This window comes from Crassostrea angulata, chromosome 10, assembly GCF_025612915.1.
Source record: "Crassostrea angulata isolate pt1a10 chromosome 10, ASM2561291v2, whole genome shotgun sequence".
Lineage (NCBI taxonomy): Eukaryota > Metazoa > Mollusca > Bivalvia > Ostreida > Ostreidae > Magallana > Magallana angulata.
In genome coordinates this window covers 25,373,962-25,398,189 of record NC_069120.1, presented here as the reverse complement: position 1 = coordinate 25,398,189, position 24,228 = coordinate 25,373,962, and the positions used below count along the sequence as shown (strand labels likewise).

Genomic DNA, 24,228 nt, shown 5'->3' with positions numbered 1-24,228 from the left:
CCATGGCAAAGTAAGATAAAGGTGAGTGGCGGGGATGGTGGTGGATAGCTGGTGCTGTAGCTGTCCAAGAACCATCCGAGATAAGAAGTCACGTGACTGGACCGATGGCTAGGGGGCATTTATCCCGGCCATCTGCCCATTACATAAGTAATCAATTCATAGTGCTTGATAGCAGATACAGTTGCAATATTTTAGACATGATAATTACGTACAAAGCTGTAGTAAAATATAAAGGTTGATAATGGATGAATATGAATTAACACTATTCTTAAGAAATAAACCACGCTTAAACAAACTTAAGCTTCAATTTATTTCTCAAGAATAAAAAGATATAGTTTAAGAAAGAAACATTTTATATAGAAAACATCTACAAATCTACAAATAATATATATACAAGCTTATCAACACATACTGGAGTAAAAACTGGCTCAGTCACTCACCTAAGAGAGAAGAACCTGCTGGGTTGAAGCATCCACGTGGTAGAAGCTACCCGATGTGTGTGACATCGCCACAACGATAGTTGTTGAACCCTGCAGGGCATGTGACAAAGGTTGGAAGATCTACGAGGTAGAACTTCGTCAGTACGAGAATACTGAGACGGACTGAATTGTACAAGCAATTAAAATGATACAAGTAATTATATTGCAATTAGCAAATGAATACTTAATGGGGAAAATATGAAATATTAGGGCCAAAACTCAGGAATGAAGCATGAGTGACTGAGTACCCCATAAAGTGTGAAATTATGCCATGGTAATACAGGTTAACACATGAATTACGCACATATTGTAAAGTTAAATGAAACGATGAAGAATAATAAGAGACATGGTTATGTGTACATGTAAACAATGCATAGAATCTATTTACATGGATGTGAGTCTTAGCAGTAGAATAAAGAAATAAATGAAACTTCGCAAAGGGTTTCGGAATTAAGTTCAAGTTTGCATGTTAACGAAGTCACTGCGAATGAAGCATGGATAGCTGGGCGTGTTGAATCGTAGAATCGGCTGTTCTGATGTATCTTAAGTACGAGTCTGAAGACCAACGACCCATTGATTTGATGAGGTGGTCTTCGATGCGTGCCTTGGCTGCGGACGTGGCAGCACCTATACGGAAGGAGTGACCGGTAATACCACTTTCTGAATGTCCCGCACAATGTAGGAGCTGTTTGGGCATTTCAAGGAATCGAGATCTGGTCAGAGCATTACCGTTTTCCATGATGAACAATGGGTCGTTAGATTTGCAAGCAAAGGTTGAATTCCTCATGGATAAATATGTTGACAATTGTTGAATTGGACACACTGTACTTTTGGTACGGAATAATTTGATGTCGATTCCTTTACGAAATGGATCGGTTTTCGATTGTTTCAAGGTAAGAACTGCATGGTTATCATGCATAGCGAGATCACTGAAACACAGGTTGCATTCGGGGTCAAATGATGATTTACAGGTGAACTCCGCACATCTGAGGAATCCAAAAAACGCCACTACGCACACTGTAGACATCAGAATATCGGAATAATGTGTAAAAATTCCGTGTTGAAGTGATTTTACCATATCGTGTAAAATTTCGGTGGTGATGGGTTTTCTGCTTGGTCGGTGAGGCTTTTGTTGTCGTTTAATTCCCTTGAGAAGCATTTGCAATCTAGGTAATTTGTCTTCAAGGGTGAAAGGGTTAGGAATACCTTGTAATAAGTGGTAGTAACGAATTCCACACAGGTATAACTTTATGGTGTGATAAGACAAGTTCAAAGAATCGAGGCAGTACAGTACCGTCAACGCGGATCCCGTATTTGACCGCGCTCCCCCCGCGGTTATTTAATCCTTTCCGCGTTACACCATCGCGGTTAATTCATCGCGGTCCTCGCTGCAGCCATGTTTAAACCGCGGCGGTGTGGCCTACCGTTGTACAAGGTGATCGGAGATTTTTACCTGTATGCTATTAGACAATAAGATGGCCACCTAACACTGAGAGTCATTCTATACTAGCCATGTCTGATGTATTGTTTTCATTTCACACATTAAAATGATTACGTATTTTAAATGCACGTTTTCAAAACTCCTTATCGATTATTTTAGAGATATTTAATTAAAGAATCATCTGCACCCGTAATAATTTTCATGTAACTGTTGATATACCTATTATTTCAAAAATATTTAGTCATTTTTATAATGTAATCTACATGACGGAGAGGGTTAGAAGTATAAAATATTATTTTTCGATTTTTTAATGATTTTAAACATTTCCGACTACAAAAATGTTTTAATCCATATCAGTTTGTAGCTCGTTGTACGGCACTCTCTCGATGCTCAAGACAATTAATCTAGTCCGTGACAGGCACATGCTACACGGAGAACGTTTACCTACGGTCAACGGCATGATATGAAAATTTTACTCAACCCTAAAAATACTAAATTATATTGACATAATTTTATGTGAGTTCAATATGAAGCTACAACACAAATGTACATGTAGTATCAGCTGCGAATACCGTTTTTCGTAACCGCCCCTCCACCTCTTCAACGTTTTAATGAATGTAAATTGTACTTGACTTTAGTCCCAATTGTTTAACATAAAGGTGTGAAACCATCGCATTGACAGGAAATCACTCTACGCTTATATGCACAGAATACACTGGTACATGTACATATGAGACAGGTGGATAATCCGTGTAACGAGTGACCATCAGGAATTTCATTTGTTTTTCAAACAATTTTACTAACAGTAATAACAAGAGAGAGAGAGAGAGAGAGAGAGAGAGAGAGAGAGAGAGAGAGAGAGAGAGAGAGAGGCTGTCGATACTCAAGACAATTAACCTAGTCCTTGACAAGCACACGCTACGCGGTGTACGTATACCATACGATCAACGGCAAAATATGAAAAATTTTACTTTACCCTTAAAATATAAAAAGATATTGATATCATTTGATGTGTGTTGAATATGAAGCTACTACACATATGTCGTATCTGTAGCGAATTATAACGTTTTTTGTACCCCCTTTCCAACGTTTAATGACTGTCAAAGTTAACTGTATTTGTCTCAATTGTTTTACACAAAGGTGTGAAACCATCGCACTGACAGGAAATCACTCTTCGCTTGAACGCACAGAATACACGGGTATGAGGCAGGTGGATATTCCTTGCAACAAGTGACATCCAGGAATTCTACCCGTATATCAAACAATTTATTTAACAGTGACAATAAATAATTGTTTCATTTTACTGCCTTCTTAAACTGTAAAAGGTGTTTAACATGTCTCTTCCCCCGAAAAGAGAGAGAGAGAGAATTAGTTTTCTTTTTAACAGTGTTTAAATAACGTTGTATACGAACTAAACTTCACAAACACAGTGTCAAGCATTAAACTAAACACCATAAACAGTGTTAACTACTTTATTGTTAGACAAACTTCTTTTTTCCCCGAAGACTAATAGAACGAAACTGTTTTCCTTTATCAAGGAAGAAGCACGTGGTGCTGCTCGCGGGCTGATTTGATTGACAGGTGAAGCACGTGGGCTCAGACTGAAACTGCATATTGGATTCAATCACAATGTCTTTTATGAATACCAAACTTAGAAAAATTTTATATTAGTATATTTCAATTTAATGCAGTCGCGTCGTGGGGGTGGGGGGGGGGGGGGTGGGGGGGCTAAAGAGCATTACCCTCTCTCTCTCTCTGTCTCAGTCTCTCTCTCACTCACACACATAAAGATCGTAGATAAAATCAAGATCGGCGACACTCAATCAAGAAGCCTACTCTGTAAGATAGGTGTACGGTTAGACGAAGCCGTACGCAATTTGGAGATTTTCTTTTGTCTTGAATAGGTGTGAAAACCCCTTGAGCATGTGGCTTTCTACCCTAGGTTTGTTAATCACTATACACAGGAAATGATCGCGACTTATAATTAATATACACAATGAAGGAAATGTGTACATAAATAGTTGGTATTTGAGTTTTTTTAAAAGTAACTCGAGATGTATGCATTTAATAACATGTACAACTTCCCATTGTTTTGTGATGTAACAACCTCATTCCATTTCTTGTAAAGAAATGTCTATCTTCACGCACACCAGAACGCCTAGCCATTGTTTTATGAAAATCACAGAATATACGTGTATATACACTGTATCTTTCAGGGCAACACTTAGTTTAAAACTGAATAAAACCCGTGCGATGTGAAGAATCATACAATCTTAATGATGAGTACCTTTTTCCTTTGTGTTTTAATTAGGAGAACTGATTTTTCTTTGAACATTTAATTGTGAGCAATTGTTTTTATGAGGCTACAACTAGTCGGTCTACAGAGCTGGTTGAAATCAATTTTCCGAACAAATTATAATTTTTTTTATCAAAACAATGACGCTTGCTACAGCAATTATAAAGTCGTGATTTTCCGTAATATAAGCGATTAAGCCACTTTTAAATTTTGAATGAATTTTTAACGGTTTCATAGGATAAAATGATATTGAAAATAAAAATATACATACCTGAATATTTATAAAGTAAAATATTTAATTTAAGTAAAAAAGTCTTATTAATTTTACATTTTTGGGGTTAGATTTTAAAATTTAATTTAATCGTATATCGATATATCAATAAGTTAGTAAAGCATGATTTTTTAACCACCTGCGGGCATGGCTCATTTTACCTTAGATTGTACAGATAACAGCTTTAAATGATTAGAATTCAAATATTACCCCAGTATTACCAAATAAACAGCAACTATAAAAAAAGAAATATTTACCTTCAAACTATGTGATTTTCTATAAAAGGATCATGATTATCTTTATGCATTTGTTAACTTATATTTATGTTTAATGCATATTATATTTTTTTAATCGAGGGAGATAACTCGTGTTCCTTTTCGATACTTTTTAACACCTGTAATCGATCGTTCAAACCGCGGGGGTGTTGTCATTATGGGTGATTGAACCGCGGGGGCACGCGGTTTTTACCTGAGACAGGTGTTTAAACCGCGTTGCAATTTGGACCGCGGGGGTGCGCGGAAAATACGGGATCCGCGTTGACGGTACTGTAGGTCGCAAAATGCATGAGAGTATCTTCGGTGGCAACTAGAGAATAATTGTTCATTTGAGTGAACTTGGTGTATGTCTGGTGTCCTGAATGGTAGACACTTTGAGTTGAAGATGAAACTGAGCTTGACATTAGTGCACTTATCCTACTGGAAGTTTCCAAAGAACTTTCTCCATGGGAGGGCAGGGCTGAGATTGGCTGTCTGCAGTGGGAGCTAGGCATCTGAATTTGGCCATCTGAAAACGAGACAAAGCATCAGCTATGAGATTAGTTTTTCCGGGAAGATGTTTTGAATAGATGCAAAAATTGAATTTAGCAGAACACCAGGTCAATTGTCTCATTAACTTCATAATAGAAAGTGATTTTGAGCGTCCTTTGTGTATGATTTTTACTGTGGCTTCGTTGTCACAATAAAACAAAATGCGTTTAGATGTCCAAAGGTGACCCCATAGGAGTGAAGCGATCACAATGGGATACAATTCTCTGAAGGCCATGGAAATTTCTTTATCTTCTTCCTTTGGTAAATCTTCTGACCATTTGTCGCAGAACCACTGTCCTTGAAAGAAACCACCAAATCCAACTGTTGATGATGCGTCTGTGTATAGTTGCATGCTGTCGGCGGGTGTCCTTTCAATGTCGTAGAAGAAGGAAACTCCATTCCATTGTTCTAAGAATAACTTCCACATAAGAATGTCCTCTCGACATTCAGCGTTAAGATGAACATGGTGATGTAATTCGCGGACTGATGATGCAAGGCTCAGTAAGTAGGAAACGAAAGATCTTCCTGGTATTATAACACGTGACGCAAAGTTAAGGTGCCCTAGGAGTTGCAATAGCTCGCGTTTGGTACAACTTTTCTTATTGCTGAAGGATTCGAGCATTTCCCATATTCTAAGTATTTTGTCCATAGGTAGACGTGCTTGCATCTGATGTGAATCCAGGATAATTCCAAGGTATTCCATGACGGTGTCTGGACCCATGGTTTTGTTTTTGCAAGGGGAACGTTGAGCTTATGAATAACATGGTAAGAACAGCCATTGTACGGTCTGCCGGGAAATCTGGACGGTCTATAGTGAGAAAGTCGTCGAGTAGATGAAGAATACACTCTATTCCATAGTTATTTTCAGCAATCCAACAAATTGCTTGAGAAAACTGATCAAAAATTTTTGGGCTGGAACGGCACCCAAAAGCCAGTCTAGTATAGAAATAGTATTGATTTCTCCATTTAACACAAAACAGGTGGTACTGAGATGGTAGAATAGGAATGAGCTTGAAGGCGTCGGATATGTCCGTTTTGCACATCAATGCATCCTTTCCAAATTTCTTTATACATTTGATGGCATCATCAATGCTGACGTAGGATAATGAGCATTCGTCCTTATCTATTAAGTCATTGATGCTTGGGTGCGCGTCATTGTTGTGTGGAGCTGAGAGGTCTACGATGAGTCTTTTCTTTTTTGAGTATTTCCTTTCGGCTATTCCCAGAGGGGAAACTCTATACTGTTGGAAAGGGGCTGTCTGGTATGGACCGGAGAGGAAGCCTTTTTTGATTTCGGAAGAAAGAAGTTCATCAACTGCTGATTTGTTCTGTTGGGCAGATAATAAGTTCTTGCATTCTTGAATTTTGAGATTTAACTTTTTGACTTTTGTATCAAAACCGAATGTGAATCCGTCCAAGATATAGGAGACAAATTCTGAGTTTTCATGGTTTTTAAGTTCGAGTATTAACTGTTGAAAGTTTATAAGAGATTGAGACACTTTTAGATCATATAGTCACTTATCTTCTTTTTGGGTGCTGGAGGGCTGAGTTGAGTTTTGGGGTTTGGTTTTGTTTGATTGGGTGCATGTGACGGCTGAGTGGTCTTTGCCTTTGCATAGGGTACAAACGTGTTGATAGGGACAGTTGCTACGGTTGCAGCGTCTTGAAGAATTAAAATTGTTGCAGATCTCTTGACCATTGAATGAAGTTCTTTTTCTGCCATGAATGGAGTGACTTCGGACTTCTGAAATGAGGGGCAGAACTTCGTATCATGGGACACTTCAGAACATATGCTGCAGGATCGAGCTCTGGATGCAATGAGTTGTATAAGGTCCCTGTCTCTTGCTGACCAGTCAACCTTGATCTTGTGGATAGCGAGGGCACTTGCACTCTTCAGAGAGAAGAGCTTATGATATTCGTAAAATCTATCGCCGTACACGTTTAATATGTCTATTATGTTTGCCTCGTACATGTCTAATTCTTCTCGTCGGTTCGGAAAGGCATGGCTCATGACCCTTTTGTATTTGCCGAAAGATGTCAGAAATTCAGAAATGGTTAAATTTCGTTTGAGTCTGTAGTCATCTTTTTCTTTTTCTTTCTCAGATGGCCGAACTTCGAAATAAGGAATGAGAAGAGAGGCGAGGTTGACATCCTTACCTTCGACTATGTTTTTCCTTAACGAAGGGGAAATGAGGTCCATTTGGGGTAGATCTTCGGGATTTGTTCCGAATTTCCTCGAAGTAGAAGGTGAGCAAGTCGTCTCTGTCGATTGGTAATAATTCTGAAGGCTGTATTGGGCGGTTGGATTGGATTCCTTCGCTGATACCATAGTTGCTAAACTGCTGACCATCGTTTGAAGACTTTGAACAGTATTCATCAGAGATTGTACAACAATGGGAGATTCGGATCCGGTTGTGTTTAGACAGGTCGTACTTGGTGAAGTCGCACGGGTCGGAGCGTCGCTGCTAGTCGCAAGGTTATTGGAATTGATGCTTTCAGACGAAATAACACTGTTGAGGGCACGTTCTCTGTATCTTGAACAGAAGTTTGTTGATTTAACGAACTGGAACTGGAATCAGCGTTGGAATCGATAATGTTATCAGCGTAAAGTTTACGAAGTACCGAGAGGGGAAAACTCGGGGAGGCGTTGATGTTAGCTTCCGTGAGTTTTTCTCGCAGAGTCGATGCCGGCCAATTAAGATAATTACTCATATCCAGAGCATTACCCGTTGTTTTTTGTCTCTTCGTTGAACGTTTTGGTGCCATCGTCACAAGATTCACTACACAAGAAATTGTTCGATCTCCGGAACACAGAATGTAAATTTTACACAAAATGTTCACGTCTTCTTGAATATAATTATTCAGAGAATTAGTTTCCAAACATAAAAATCGTCGATGGGTTGTCAAATAGATTAAATCCGCAAGATTGTAAGGAATTGATAATAGCTGGTGCTGTAGCTGTCCAAGAACCATCCGAGATAAGAAGTCACGTGACTGGACCGATGGCTAGGGGGCATTTATCCCGGCCATCTGCCCATTACATAAGTAATCAAGTCATAGTGCTTGATAGCAGATACAGTTGCAATATTTTAGACATGATAATTACGTACAAAGCTGTAGTAAAATATAAAGGTTGATAATGGATGAATATGAATTAACACTATTCTTAAGAAATAAACCACGCTTAAACAAACTTAAGCTTCAATAAATCGTTTGATCTTTTCGTCACAATCGTTTTATCTTGTCTTCATCATTCTTTGATCAAGTCATCACTGATGGATACCGATATCCTGGGTCTAATGGTTGAAAATGAGGATTTTTAGGAGCATCTCATGTGTCATCACCCTGTCCTTTTGTGTTTCACTCTGGAATAATCTATCAGGTTGTGTCCTGTGGCTTTACCTCTTTTATCACAAGATACTCCAGGAAACTAAATTGCATCATTTTATATTGTTCTATTTTGCAAGATAAAGCCGATATGGGTTACCTTCTCAGATCCATCCATCATTTGAATCAATACTCGTTAGATAATCCTCTTCAGCTGTGTAAACGTAAAATCCAGCCTAACAACAACTACAATAATCCTGGCAATTTGAAATTTGTGTCCCATCTTCGTTGTAATAAGTGTTCCCAGAGTCGTCCATCAGCACCCTGAAACCAGTTCCGCTTCCGTCATAAGACATTTCAAAGTGAAATCTGGTTTTTCTTGCCAGACATCTACTGCAGTTTCCTTATTCATTTCATCTGCCATCGTTTTATCATCATCCGTCATTTCACTACTCTGGCCATCTTCGATCGATCGCGTCATCATTGCTGCCATCCACCGCTGTGTCATCTATTATATCCTCTGCGGCATTGTCCCAAATTTGTGCTATTGCGTTCGGATCGTCCGTTGTTCCCTTGCATCCACCAGTCCTTGACGTACGTACTTCAAACGCCGCCCAGAACGAGGATTCTGTGTCATTATCATCTTCATCTGATTCAATCCCTGCTGATGAAAAGGTTTTGTAACATTTAATTGTGAATTTTAATGTTGAAATTGAGAGATTGGTAAAGCTAATAGATGTGGCGATTGCAAGGTTAAATGAGAGGAGTGAGCTTCTGTGTAGGAGAGTTGAGGGGAGAGTTCGAAAGAGAGAGCAGGAGGTTGAGGAATGAGATTGCTAGTATCAAGAGGAGTGAGCGTGGGGACATCTTTTTTTCTCTGGATGAACAATTGGAGATGTTTGAAAGGGCAGACGGGAGTTAGAAATACAAATGAAGTCAGAAGGCTGCATTGGAACCATACAAAATTTCAAAAGAGTAGTGTGTTTTAAATTTTTGTCATCATAAATCTTACCATTTGTTTTAGTTTTTTCATCTTTGCAAATTTTCCTGTCCATCATCTTGAACTTCATTTCTTGTGCCTTTATGTGAAATTATTTACATTCGTTTTACAGATCTGTCTCTCGAGAGTATTATTATCCAACATTTTATGCTTGTCTGATTTAAACATATTTATATTTATTCTATATGGTCATAATGTGATTGCATTTTTCATATTTACTTTGACCTTGTGCGAGACTGTCATCCACCGCTTTCCATTTTTTCTTCTCTTCGCCTCGAGTTCACGCCAATTCAGTGACATTATTTCCGATGTATCAGATTATACAGTTCCGACAGTGTTTTATATATTGTGCATGAACAGTTTGCACCAAATTGTCTTGTGGATCATTGCGTGAACTGTGATTGTCATTATTTATTTGTCATTTGTATTGTTGTTATGATTTAACAAGAATTGTTATCATTATAAATTTTGCATCTGCGCCTGCATATATATACATATTCCATTGAATACCAGTATGTATATATGACAATGTTTATATAGATATATGCATATTTATATGGATAAACCAAATGCATAGTTACAGTTCAGCGTTATCAGTTTGAGCCACATCGACGACCAGAACAACCCCTGTCATCGTCAGAATCTTCGATTGAGAGCGACTCGGAGCGAGATTCTGACTTCGACGTTGTTGCGACTAATGAATCGTATGTATTGTTTCTAATTTATTCGGCAATGGAAAATTAGAATAATAATACATTTTAAAACACCTTTTTATTGACTGAAACAAAAAAAATATATTAATTAAATAATTCAGTAAAAGGAGCCACTCTAAACCCCAGTTATGTCCAACATTTCGCAAAAATTCCTTATTGCAAGTTGAATCTGAATCTACTTTCAAAGTATTGTCAAAGATCTATTTAGTTAAGTCTGTGGTTTTACTTGTTTTGAGAGTAATAAAATTGATAATATACATGCTCAAGTTAATTACTTTAATTATTAATACTAACAGCGTGCGTTAGATAGATACGCTAGTGATTGTATGATATGGACTATTTATGTTTGAGTTTAAAGTTGCTACAAAGAAATAAAATCATTTCATACCGCTTTTATTGTTTCATTGCATGTGTTTTAAATATTGTCAATTTTTTAAGTTTGGAATCAGTTACAATATAGTGTCTAAGTCTCGTCACGTGACTAGCGAGAATTCGCATGAAAGACTCCGGTACATGGTTGAAAATGGCGTTCTCGGTTTTGTGTTGGGGTGAATTACGTTAAGGGACATATTAAGTTGACAAGGAAGAGAGAGGCTGCGGTGGAGAGCGGGAGAGTTCTGCGATTTGTTGTTGACGAACTGCGCGTCATTAATGCCTGTGTGCAGGCCTCTATGAGGGACACGTCGTACAAAGTACAGGTAATGTCATGTCAACATTCTACACTTTTCTAGATCTTTTCTGATGGCGAAGATAATCCAGAGAGCACACTTTTGTTTGGCGAGACTACGTTTTACCTAGTGAAAAATACAAAAACCAAGGCATTTTATAAAGGCGTGTGGGTTTCTGTAGGTATGCTCTCGAGATTTGGTCAAAAGACAACAGACTTTTTACATCATTAAAATATGAATTGCAGTTTCCCTTGATTTATTTAATAGATTTATCAATCTGGCTTGCTGTTAGTCTCTCTGCTCCACCACTTAAAATGCGAATAATGTAATATAGAACGTAATAAATGGCTTTCATGATTAAATACGTTCTGCCTTTTTTAGTTGGGGAGGATAATAATCAATATGTGAATTAAATTTTTCCCAATTTGACAAAAATGTCGATGATTTTTTCCCAATTGAGAGGGACCAGGTTCTTGTACCAAAAAGTGCTGTGACGGCCCTTTTTTGCATCACATAATAAATTAACGAAAGAATGCATGATAATGTTTATATAATGGCATAAGTTGCTGATTGAATTAAGATGTAATGAACTAAATCAACAACACCAAAACCAGTATGAAAGTAATAAATGTAAGACAAATATAATAAAAATTCTTAATTTGATAAACTTCTGTTATATTTGTCAAAATTTATCTACGCTTAAGCCTACCAAAAGGTCAGCGGTAGATGGCACAGTTTCCCAGTCCCAAGAAACACGTCTGTACGGATGCAGAGCAAGGGTATAAAGGCGATGATCAGTGCTCAGCTGTATTGAGCTGTATTGATAAATGGCCCCGAGCCCGACGTACATGTTAATACCACACTTCTTTATCTTTGACTAAAATTACATTTACCTTTATGTATATCTATATGTGTGTATTTTCAGTTGATAACAATGGAAGTTTTTCGATAAAGACAACACATGATTACTGGAATCAAATCCAGGGTCAGCTTTACCTGACTGGTACGGAGTGTGATTTAGTGATATGGACAACCACAGACATGCAGATTGTAAGAATTGTAAAAGACAAGATGTGGGCCCCAAACATTTCTGCCAAGACACTAAACTTTTATTTCATGGTGTTTTTGGAAGTAAATCAGGTTAGTTATTTCACTGATCCTATAAGATCATATGATGAGCATTCTTAGTTATTAATTCTGTAAATAAAAGAATACTTCTTGTCAAGTTGAAACATTTCTAATATTTTTAACAGCATAATTTAAATTTCGTATTTATCTGCAATTTCCTTAAAGGGACTTGGACACGATTTGAGATCAAATATTTTATTTTTATTTTTTATGTATAAAATGGTTTACTGGTGCATTTTAAATGATTGACCAAAATATTGAATGTTAAAGTCAAGTTACAAGCAAGATACCGGAGGTAAGAATTGGTTGTTATGTAAACAAAGCTCGAGTCTTATAGTTGTTTACAAAATATGTAATGTAGAGATTAACCATTTCTTAGACAAAATGACATGTAAAAAAACAATTAAAACTAATTCAATATCTTCATAAATACCAGTGTCAACAAAAGAAAGATACATTTGATTGAAACTTGCACCAATACAACACATATTTAAAAAAATGACAATATTCGAGCTTTGTTTACAAAACAAAGAATTATGAACTCTGTATCTTGCTTATAACTTGATATTTGACTTTCAAATTTTGACATAGCATTAAAATCTTCTATATTAATCAGTATAAACATTGAAAATGGAAAAATAAAATTTAAAAATTTTGAATCAAATCGTGTCCAAGTCCCTTTAAAAGGTGGTGCCTGAAGGTTTACGAGACAACAGCATAACTGGAATATTTAAGTAGACGTGTCGATATTGAGCAGGAATGTGATTAAGAAGAATTTCATAATTTTTGATGCGCTCATTTTCTCTCTCAAATAGAATCCTGGCTTTTTCTATCTTGTAGCTTGCCTCCTCCTTCGTAAAGTATGCTTTGTGTGATAGAAATGGTGGAATATTCAAAAAGACACCAGAAGGATTTGTCAAACCCTTATCAGCTAATATGAGATCTCCTGCTTTTAGCTGTTGCAACACTCTACAGTGATCAACGATGGCTGCATCTGAAGTTGATCCAGGGTGCAAGTTAGATGAGAACACAAGTGCACAATTGGGAGTTACACTTGTGCCTGCCTTGACAGGTTGTCTGCTCTTATAACTACTGTAGGACAGGGACTGCGAGTTTATGTCAGATGGCACATCTTGAATAGTCTCGGTAGCATCCATAGCTATTCTTCAAACGAACTCTTCAAAGGACTGGGGCTTCAAGCGTCTGCACTTTATCTGACTTGGAATACCCTTTTCCTTAAGAATGCCGTCAAAGAAGATTTCATGCAAGACTGAAACATAAGTGTTAATGATATTTGAAACAGTCAGTGATTTTTCTACACTAAATTTGGGTCCGAATATCGGCCCTTTCCCTTAGCAAAAAGTATCGAATTTTTCCCAAATTTATTAACATTTTTCCCAAATTCAATCGATAGAAATTTTTTAATTAAATTTTGCACATCGATAATTAGGATCGGAATTTTTTTCGCCTCCATTTATTCTTCGTCGGTCAAGCGCTCTAATATATGCCATTATATATATAGACCTTTCAAGCGCTTTTTAAACAATGATGTAAACGTGATTTGTAAGGGGTCATACTAAAACACGCCTGCCGAGGAAAACACGCCTGCCGAGAGAAAACCCGCACGCCTGCCGTTTACAGAATGAATTAAATTTTCAATTTCTTCTGTATTTAGTTTCTCTAAACCAAATTAAAGGTCCTGGCATAAAAAAAAATATTTTATGATGATTAATTAGATCAACATTAATAAAAATATGCGAATTACCTGACAGCAGGTTAACTCGTACATAGATTTCGTACGCCTGCCGAGAAAATATGCACGCCTGCCACTTATTTAATGGGGTTTTAAAAAAATTCTTTTATATTTTACCTAAGGTAACTATATCAGTGATCATGCAAATACAAGCTTGGCTTTAAACTCGTTTGTCATCTAAGAACTCGTATAAATCCGTGTTGGTATGTAAAGAGAGATAACTCGTGGCAGGCGTCTCCGACGCCCGCCGAGAGAAAACCATACGCCTGCCGTTTTACAAATAGATTATTTTAATTTGTTCTTGGGTATTTCAATTCAACCAGCTAAACTAATGATCATGATATAAAAAATCTGAGTTTATAGGAGGAAATTAACACAAAATCATTAAAAAATGCGAAAAGCAGGATAAGTCGTACGAAGAAATCCTACGCCTGCCGAGAAAATCTGCATGCCCTCCTTGTATCTATGCCCTTACTTTAAACCATTGTCTTTGAAATATTATTTTAATCAACTAGATAAACAATTTTAATATTAAAAATCTGGCTTTATACCAATTTGTCAACATAAAATCGAAAAAAATAATTGTCGTAGATATCAAGGAGAGATAACTCTTGGCTAACGTTTTTTCGAGAAAATTGGCAGGACTTTTTCTTGTTCATTGCATTGTCTTACCAAGTTTAATGATCGTCGTAAAAATATGGATCAAAGCCAACTTATAGGATCTTATACTTATAAGTATGTTAATTTCAAATGATATATTATTTTTAATATATAAGTTAATTAGTTGTGTACAACATCTTGAACATGTAAAAGCAATTATAGTGATTAATAGGTCTTGTATATATTTCATAATGAATGAAGATCCATGATGTTTCAGATGTATTATGTTACATGATACAACTTTGATCTTCCCATAAAATTTTTTAATAAATAAACCCTTATTTAAATATATCAAGTTGGCAATTAATTATTTGCACCAATCAACATTCGCAATAAAATTACTTTTCTACAAAGGTTTAAAATGATTCCACAGCCCATTCGTTCGTTTAAAAAGAATTTATCAGAGAGTTTCCCTTCAGCATTTTATTAAATTTGTACTATTTTATTCTTCATTATTCCACGACTAAACTTATGGCTACATAATGTTAAATTGTGACGTCATTTTGGGTAAGAATACAAGGTATAATATCAAAAATTTATTAAAAGAATATGATATCCACCATTAAAAAATGTGATAAAATACAAACATCACAATTGACTGACTAGTTGCAAATGGTTCCTGAATCTAGTTGTTCAAATTCAAGTTAACATATGATTGCAGCATCTACAGGAATGATCTCAGCCAAGATATGAACAGGAGCTATGTGTGCTTTAACATTTGTTTTATCTTAAGGATCCTTCGATCACTCCCTTTGGAAAAAATTGTAATACCGGTACAACTTACTAGAAGTCTGCATGATCATTTTTGTATTCCTGAAAGATATGTGAAATTTAATCATGTATTTGACTTGAAACCGAGGAGGAGGAGGGGGGGGGGGGGGCGGTGGGTTAGTAGACTGAAGTTATACCCACTGCGCTACAAAGATAGACAACAACTTTCACATAATAAAAGGTTTTTAGAACTGACTGTTTAAGAGCATTTGAATTCATTTGGTAGATTTTGAGTTTGATGAAATATTATACATGAAAATATTCTTATAACATTTTCAATTATGATAATTTTGCTCTTATGCTGATTTAAGGATTAAAAATGAAGGCAAATTTGAACAACTGCATTTGGCCCTGTTACTTACCAGTGTACAACAGATGTGTTTTTGTCAATAATGATTTGCACGTAAATTGATAGCAGGTTGGTAATCAAGGACGTTAGCCATATAGAAATTATTTACATGAATAATTTCTATATGTTTCCAGCTCTAGCCACGGGGAGGCCTCCTTGTTGTAGAGCCATAATTTTGAATTTTTTGTTTTCTCTTAGGTGTAAGTAAAAAAGTCCAAAACAACCTAAAATTATTTTCTTAACTCATTCTTCACTTCGTTGAATGATTGTTAAAATAAAATTTACAGTGGCATGTGACCATACCATTATAATGCTGTTTCAGATGTAATTATTTAAAAGCATGGTCATTTAATTTAAAAATGAAATAGTACAGGCCTTTTGAAGGAAATTACATGTACTTAGAATTTCGGGGCTTTTTACAATTGACAGCCAAGCGAATTTGTAATAAATAAGTTCTTGTTGCTTCTTTATTTAGATGAATTCCATCATTTAGCCAAATGTGCTTTTTGGGTTTGACCAATCCCCTTAAATTCCAAAAATAATGTTTGTTGAATTTGAATAACATTTTCGTAGCCGAAGATTTATTTTATCCACTAACGAGTTGAACATCGGTTGTTGCATAGTATCTAGTCGCTGAAAAAGACTTCCAATATATATAATTTCAATCAACAGATTTTATTTCTAAGAGAACTTCTAAAATGTTTTGTATTCTAGACACCACATTTGCTGAATTTAAATTTATGTCATTTTCCCCTTATAGAAAAACTTTTGTAGGCCTAAAATTTTAACTGTACCTAGAATTTCACTGTGAATAAGAGAACTTGTAGTTCCTTGCTTCTTGCTATAAAAGTGGACAAAATGATTTGGCATGTTTAAATGAAATGAACCTTCTAAAATACTGTCTTCCAAATGTTTTATGAAGCTAAGCCCAAATAATGCGACGCGCTCTTTTAATTTCTGGTTAGTCCGAGGAGGAGGAGAAGAAGGAGATGGTGAACAGAGTGCAGTGGGTTCAGAGGGCTGATGAAGAGGAGAAGAAGAAGGAGATGATGTACATTGTGCAGCAGGTTCAGAGAGCTGATGAGAAGAAGGAGATAATGTACATTGTGCAGCAGGTTCAGAGAGCTGATGAGGACGAAAAGAAGAAGGAGATGATGTACATTGTGCAGCAGGTTCAGAGAGCTGATGAGGAGGAGAAGAAGGAGGAGATGATGTACATTGTGCAGCAGGTTCAGAAAGCTGATGAGGAGGAGAAGAAGAAGGAGATGTTGTACATAGTGCAGTGGGTTCAGAGGGCTGAGGAGGAAAAGAAGGAGATAATGTACATTGTGCAGCAGGTTCAGAGAGCTGATGAGGAGAAGAAGAAGAAGGAGATGGTGAACAGAGTGCAGTGGGTTCAGAGGGCTGAGGAGGAGAAGAAGAAGGAGATGATGTACATTGTGCAGCAGGTTCAGAGAGCTGATGAGAAGGAGAAGGAGTGCATTAGGTTTGGAGAGCTGAGGAGGTGCAGGAGGGGAAGATGTTTTACAGAATGTAACAGAAGTGGTTTTTGTTGCACTGGTTGGATTCATCACATTTGATCGAAATTGCATTATGAGCTTCCCTTGAATGTTTTGACCCTGACCATTCCAACCACTGCCCCAGAATAAGTCTGCTACATTGTGTATCAGCATCCTAGACTTTATGCTAAGAAGGTAAATTCGAAACTTAGCACACTGTTTGTATTTTAGGGCCAAAACTTGAAGCATTATTTTTTGTTTGATTGAGAACCAACGAGAAGTGGTTTTGACACGCTTGGAGAGTAATTTACTTTGTAAGGCTGTTGGAGCTGCCCGAATGAGATCTGCCAAATAAAAATCAGAATGCTCCACAGCCTTTAAATACTGATACAAATGTTCAGAACTTTGAAAAGTGAGATTTTGATAGGTTAGAAGACAAGGATAGAAAATAGAAAGAATATGGTTTGCCCCTTTAAAATGAATGGGGGAACAGGAGGATGCCGAAGAAAATTTACTGGAAGATGACAAGGAGACAGGAGAGCAACAGGCAGAGACAGAGGAGGCCGAGAGAGAAGATGAGCCAGGAGAGCGGCAGGCAGACAGAGAGGAGGACGAGACAGAGGATGAAGAAGAAGACACAGGAGAGCAACAAGCAGACAGAGGAGGCCGAGACAGAGGATGCAGAAGATGAGACAGGAGAGTGACTGGCAGGCACAGAGGAGACGAGGCAGAGGATGAGACAGGAGAGTTGCAGGCGGAGACAGAGGAGGCAGAGACAGAATGGAGAAGATGAGTCAGGAGAGGCACAGGCAGAGACAGAAGATGGAGAAGATGAGACAGGAGATGGACAGGCAGAGACAGAAGAGGCAGAAGATGTGACAGGCAGACACAGAAGAGGCCGAGGCAGAGGATGGAGATGAGACAGGAGAGGGACAGGCAGAGACAGAGGAGGCAGAGACAGACGATGGAAAGAAAACACAGGAGAGGGACAGGCAGAGACAGAGGAGGCAGAGACAGAAGAGGCAGAAGATGTGACAGGCAGACACAGAAGAGGCCGAGGCAGAGGATGGAGATGAGACAGGAGAGGGACAGGCAGAGACAGAGGAGGCAGAGACAGACGATGGAGAAGAAGACACAGGAGAGGGACAGGCAGAGACAGAGGAGGCAGAGACAGAAGATGGAGAAGATGAGACAGGAGAGGGACAGGCAGAGACAGAGGAGGCAGAGACAGAAGAGGCAGAAGATGAAACAGGAAAGTGACAGGGAGACACAGAAGAGGCCAAGGCAGAAGATGAGACAGGAGAGGGACAGGCAGAGACAGGTGAGGCAGAGACAGACGATGGAGAAGAAGACACAGGAGAGGGACAGGCAGAGACAGAGGAGGCAGAGATAGACAATGGAGAAGATGAGACAGGAGAGCGACAGAGACAGATGATAACACAGGCAAAGTGGAACTCTGTTGAGTAGCAGTCATAACAGGAGATGAAAAAGCTGGCCATTCTTCACCATCACAAGTCTCTATGGTACTGGTTCTCTTCATGGTTGGCGTAAGAAGGGCACTCCTGTATGGTGAAAGAGGTAAAGTAATAGAAGATGGATGAGGGGAAGCAGAGGCTGGCTGAGAACAACAGGGGAGGAAGATGGCAAAGGAACGAGAGAATTAGAGGAAGTGAGATAGGAGAGCAAGTGATGAAGAGCATCCTCGATGTCCTGAACTACAGTCCTCGTACCATTCCGACTCAGGTGCAGTCCATCGCGGCTCAGGAGGTGGCGTTGGATTTTTCTTCGTCTCATAAAGGATGGATGACCCACGTAATGGAGTTGAGGTTTGGTGATGGAGATCCTAGCCAGTGTACGGTTAAGGTGGTGCGCCTTGTGGTTCACTACATCAAGGAACTGGTGGTGAATTGTTGCCTTAGGGAAACGGTTCTCAGCTCGAGGGAGGACACAAGAGAGAAGAATGTGGGCCCTGGGGGTGATCTCGCAAATCCTGCCTGTCAGGTCCTGGTACATCTCGAGCATAGCCGGAACGGTGGAACCATTGGACAGGTCGTTGGCACCTACATGAAGAACCATTACCATGTAGTCTGGTCTGGTATGCTGTATCTTCTCAAACATCTGTGAAATCTGAAACCCTGAAAAAGAGAGAACATCAACATTAGTATGAGATAAATACTGCGAAAAATACTTAGCCTGGGCGTGACAAGCAATGACAACTGGGGCTGAAAGTGAAGGCATGTTTATTAATAGCACAATCAAAGATATTCAATTCAAAACTTCTAAACCTGGCTCAAAATTTTACTTTAGCACCAGAAAGTTTAAAATACAGTGATGAAAAATATCGCAATGCAGAGCAACTACTCAATTGAGCTGTCAAAGAAGACTGAATTCTATTCCACAGACAATCTCCATTTAACACCCTCCAAATTGGCCTCAGATTAGATCAAAAGCACCATGCTTGGCATTCAAATTAGAGATAAAAGCCTTATTAGTGTGTTGACAGAGTTACCTGTATTGCTACTTGCTAAAACAAACATTATTATGCAACTTGCCAGAAATACCTAATTATGAAGCTCTTCAATTGGTTGTGGGGGTGGCTGTCACAGAAAAGAATAATTAAATTACATTATGAATCAACAAAGGAGGAATAACTTATATTTTTTAATTACCATGTTGATAAATCAAGAACCACACTTTAAAGACCTATCACAGGATGAATGACCATCTTTAAGTCCTCCTTAAAGATAGCTTAAAGGTGTTTAAAGGTAGCTTAAAGACGATCTTTAAGCCACCTTTAAGCTACCTTTAAGCTATATGTATTGCTTAAAGGTGGCTTAAAGAAAGCGTAAAGATGGCTTAAAGGCAGCTTAAAGACTATCTTTAAGCCACCTTTAAGCCACCTTTAAGGACAACTTATAGGTCCTTAATGTCCAAACTTCTTTAAGCCACCTTTAAGCCATTAAAAAAATTTTAATTCAATATTGTGCTTAATTTCCAACAAAATGTATTAACTTTATGAAAGAAAAGGTATTAAAACGGTTTTTGTTCTAGAAAGAAAAATGAAAAAAAAAACCAAAAAAACGGCCTCGGTGAGAATTGAACCCGGGACCCTTAGTTTACTAGCATCACCACACATCCTCTGAGCCACGGCAACTTACATATTACGAAGCGTTTTTATATCCTATATATCAGTGGATATTGAATCACTGTATTGAATGTGTTTACTTGAAAAGATTTTGACAAACCAATCATTTGTAACAATCAATTATATCTAATTTATAAATTACATGCAGGCATGTATTTAGAATGAAATACGGAACTTGGTCTTCAGTGAACAAAAATATATTATACCTAAATGGAAACCGTTAGGTTCACTATAGTAGGCTTTCTTAGTTAATAAATTTAAACCGAGTAGATAAACGTAATTCATCTAATTTATAGCTATACAAATGTAAGAAAGAAAATGAAATCATTTCTTTTATTAAATGCATTGATACTATTAGGGTATTTGTTCAATTTCCCGCAATTTCCCGGTTTTCATGATCGCGGCGCCGTTCCAATATGTTTAAATATTTACATGTAATTGTATGTACATGATTTTTAAACTATCAAAAACAAACAAAATTACCAATTACCGGTGACGTATTTACTGCATGTGGCAATTGCAAATGACTTGTACATACAATTGTATGATGTGCCAGGCCGGGTATATTTGACATATTTACCCTTATACATATATTTAAATAATCAACCCCTATTTATGATCACCGGTACATTAATTAATTAGCCTCAAGATTTTACTCTTACATACATGTATCGTTAATTTGTAGACGTAACATATTTAAAACCCAGAGCTAGGAAATAATACTTTGAAAATGAATTACAAATGTTAATTAACTTTTATTCACTAGACTTATCGTATACTCGTACATACTAAGATTCAACGCCTTTAGAAATCCTGACGTGCACCTGGGCACAAGACACACCTGTTGTGTATATCTTGTATATTCTGTGTTAGTTCCAGGGGTTTTCTTTAAGTTGGACAAACAATAGACTTTAATTAGATATACACAAACATGCACCTGGGCACACGACACAACTGTTGTGTATATCTTGTATATTCTGTGTTAGTTTCAGGGGTTTTCTTAAGTTGGACAAACAATAGACTCTAATTAGATATACACAAACGAACAAAACTATGTCTAGACAAATAAAGCAGTAATATCCTGCCCGATATAACAAAGGCAGTTGAGAGTCTTTTCATCTTTAACATGTATCTAGCAGATCTAGAGTTAGAAATAATGAAAATTGAAAAAAAAATATACAAACCTTAAACCGATTAACAAATTAAATCATGCATTTTTGGTTCATTATCTTTATTTTGTTTAATTACCAGATGAACTGAGAGAGAGAGAGAGAGAGAGATTTTGAGATTTTTTTCACCGATTAATTTATAATAGGAAACAAACATACTTTAATTAGTTTTATGCACATATTAAGATACAGAGACTGCGCTCATCCCTACAATAATTTTGAAACCCCCCAAAAATTATAAAGAATTTTATAACGGCAATCTGTGTCCATCGGAGCGGTGCTGATGATAGCGATCTATGTTTAATGGAGCGACGATTAAAACCGCCTGGAACCCCCCCCCCCCCCCCTTCCTTGGAAATTATATAATCACTCGGATGACCCCCTCCCATTTCTATAAAAGAGCTTTTGCATTTAATATATGTTTTTATTGTTCAGCTTGATCAATATTGACTTAAAGGCCACTTAAAGACAGTGTAAAGGCAGTGTAAAGAGAGCGTAAATGCCACTTAAAGATGCTTAAAGGTGGCTTAAAGGTAGCTTAAAGAAGTTTGGACATTAAGGACCTATAAGCACTTGCTTAAAGGTGAATTAAAGGCGGCTTAAAGGTTGTATAGCCTTTAAGCTCCTTTAAGTCACCTTTAAGCCACCTTTAAGGACTTGCTTAAAGATGGTTTTTCGCCCTGTGTATTAACCAATTATTATGTAATTAGGAAAGATTATTCAATTATGAGGGAACCACAAGCAAAACAAGTCTTATTATTTAATCAGAGATCAAATGATAAATTGTTATAAAGCTTTCAAAAATTAACTTGTTAAATGAGAGGAAATTAAGAATTAATGAATATTAAAAGTGATAGGACAACATCATGTGACAACTCAATTGGCATTCTTAATCGTACTTTTAAACCAAGGAACTCCAAAAAGGATTCAAATCCTATATGCATTTTATGGTCCAGTGTCAATCCCTTTACAGGAAATGGTATTTGGACTCCAAATCATTTTGTTCTACTTCTGAAAGAGGCTAGCTTTATGAAAAATTATGTTCTTGATATTTCTGATGAGGCTGAATTTCCACCACTATCCGCTTCATCAAAGATGTCAAGCACTCCACTAACTAGAGCTCCCAGTTGTAACTCATCTCTAGATGCAGGAGGTAATGACGATTCACTCCCTATAAATTTTGACCTGGTGGACTCCCAATCTTCTTTAAGAGACCTGATCTCAGACTCTGCTTTTGGCCATAGACCAGAAAATAATGAACTCCCCCCTCTTGACAGTGACCTTTCTTTACAAGAGCCAGAAGCACATTCAACAGACATTACTTATGACATTTCATGATAGACCATTCTTATGCTAATCATAAGTTTGACAAAATATTTTCTGCTACCTAAGCAGATGACAATGACAATGGTTCAGACATTGAACATGTTGGACAAGACGAGGAATTGACTGATGAAATTTCTTTAACAAAAACTGGTCATGAGGACAGAATCAATGACTCTGCTTATCAAATTTTGGACATTAAACATACAAATAATTTAAATGGGAAATTTACTGACTTTGACAACTCTTTAAAAATTCTTTTGGACACAACTATTGGAGAAAATTTGAAATCTATACCTTGTGGTAAAAAAGAAAATGTTTATTTTGTTACTGACTCTGACATGACATCAAAAACCAGAACATTTGTAGATGATTGCGGAGCATGGAACAAGCCCTCATTTAAAAATCATCACTATTTGGCTACAAATACTGGAAATTTTGAATATTTTCACAAAAAACAAAATCAGTTCTTCAAGAAAGAGAAGGGTAATTTAGTTCTACTAGACCCTCAGCTAGATGTAAATTCTGTTGTTATCCTTTCGCGGTATCATTCAAAACACAGAAAAGACAAACAATTTCAAAGGAGGGCTAGTTGTTTCCAGAATGTGCCAAAACGCAATGACCTACATATGATGTGTCTATTTAAATATATTGGCAATTACCAAGGGGAACAGATTCATGGAAATTCAAAAAAAAAACAAATCAACCATATATTCGTACAACTTTGGCTCAAAAATCTGCTATTTTAGAAGGGATTAAGCATGGCAAAAAACCATCAGCAATTGCCAAAGATCTGGAGAAAATTGATACCGAAAATGTTTGGACCTAAGTCATTCAAAATTCAAAGTATAACCAAAATAAAAAACAGAGACCACCAAATTCGAATTCAAATAATATGGCAGATGACATTCAAACAATTTTGAACATCCCTGCAACAAAATTCTTATATCCGCTGCGTAGTTGCCAATAATTGACAGCAAACCACCAAATATTGTATGTTACACTGACGAACAAATTGAAGACATGAGAAATTGCATGACAAATGACAGTGTGATTGGCATCGACAGGACATTCAATCTAGGGCCTTGTTTTCTCACAACTCTGGTTTATCAAAATTTGATAAGAAAAGGTTCCTAAGCCTCCCCAGTTATGCTTGGGCCTGTTTGCATCCATTGGGATGGACAGTTCTCAACATACTGTGAATTTTTCTCGAAAACAAGATCAGCTTTAGGCTTTCAATTTCCTGTTGAAAAAATTGTATTTGGCACTGATGAGGAACAAGCTATGGTTAATGCAGTCAAAACTATCTTTCCAAATTCTGAGCACATTTTATGTACTAGACATTTAAAAGAAAATGCTCAAAGAAACATGCTTAACCAAAACATTTCTGAAAAAAATAGAAGTCAGGTTATTTCTGCGGTATTTGGCCC

At 37.2% G+C, this 24,228-nt stretch overlaps 1 protein-coding gene and 1 pseudogene across 1 annotated transcript; one reads left to right on the top strand and one right to left on the bottom strand.

Moving 5' to 3' along the window:
* Positions 1-857: 857 nt before the first annotated feature.
* LOC128168113 (uncharacterized) lies at positions 858-8,333 on the bottom strand (annotated as a pseudogene).
* Positions 8,334-11,727: 3,394 nt separating this feature from the next.
* LOC128165086 (trichohyalin-like) lies at positions 11,728-17,733 on the top strand. Its single transcript, XM_052829298.1, has 3 exons — positions 11,728-11,818; positions 11,927-12,141; positions 16,628-17,733. The coding sequence occupies exons 1-3, from the start codon at positions 11,728-11,730 to the stop codon at positions 17,240-17,242; spliced, it is 921 nt and encodes a 306-aa protein (XP_052685258.1). The 3' UTR covers positions 17,243-17,733.
* Positions 17,734-24,228: the final 6,495 nt, after the last annotated feature.

Excerpts from the sequence above, each read along its gene's own strand:
- LOC128165086 (XM_052829298.1), top strand. The coding sequence starts at position 11,728 with ATGGCACAGTTTCCCAGTCCCAAGAAACACGTCTGTACGGATGCAGAG. Across the intron at positions 11,819-11,926 it reads GTGCTCAGCTGTATTGAGCT|TTGATAACAATGGAAGTTTT; the intron begins GTATTGATAAAT and ends GTGTATTTTCAG. Across the intron at positions 12,142-16,627 it reads TGTTTTTGGAAGTAAATCAG|TCCGAGGAGGAGGAGAAGAA; the intron begins GTTAGTTATTTC and ends ATTTCTGGTTAG.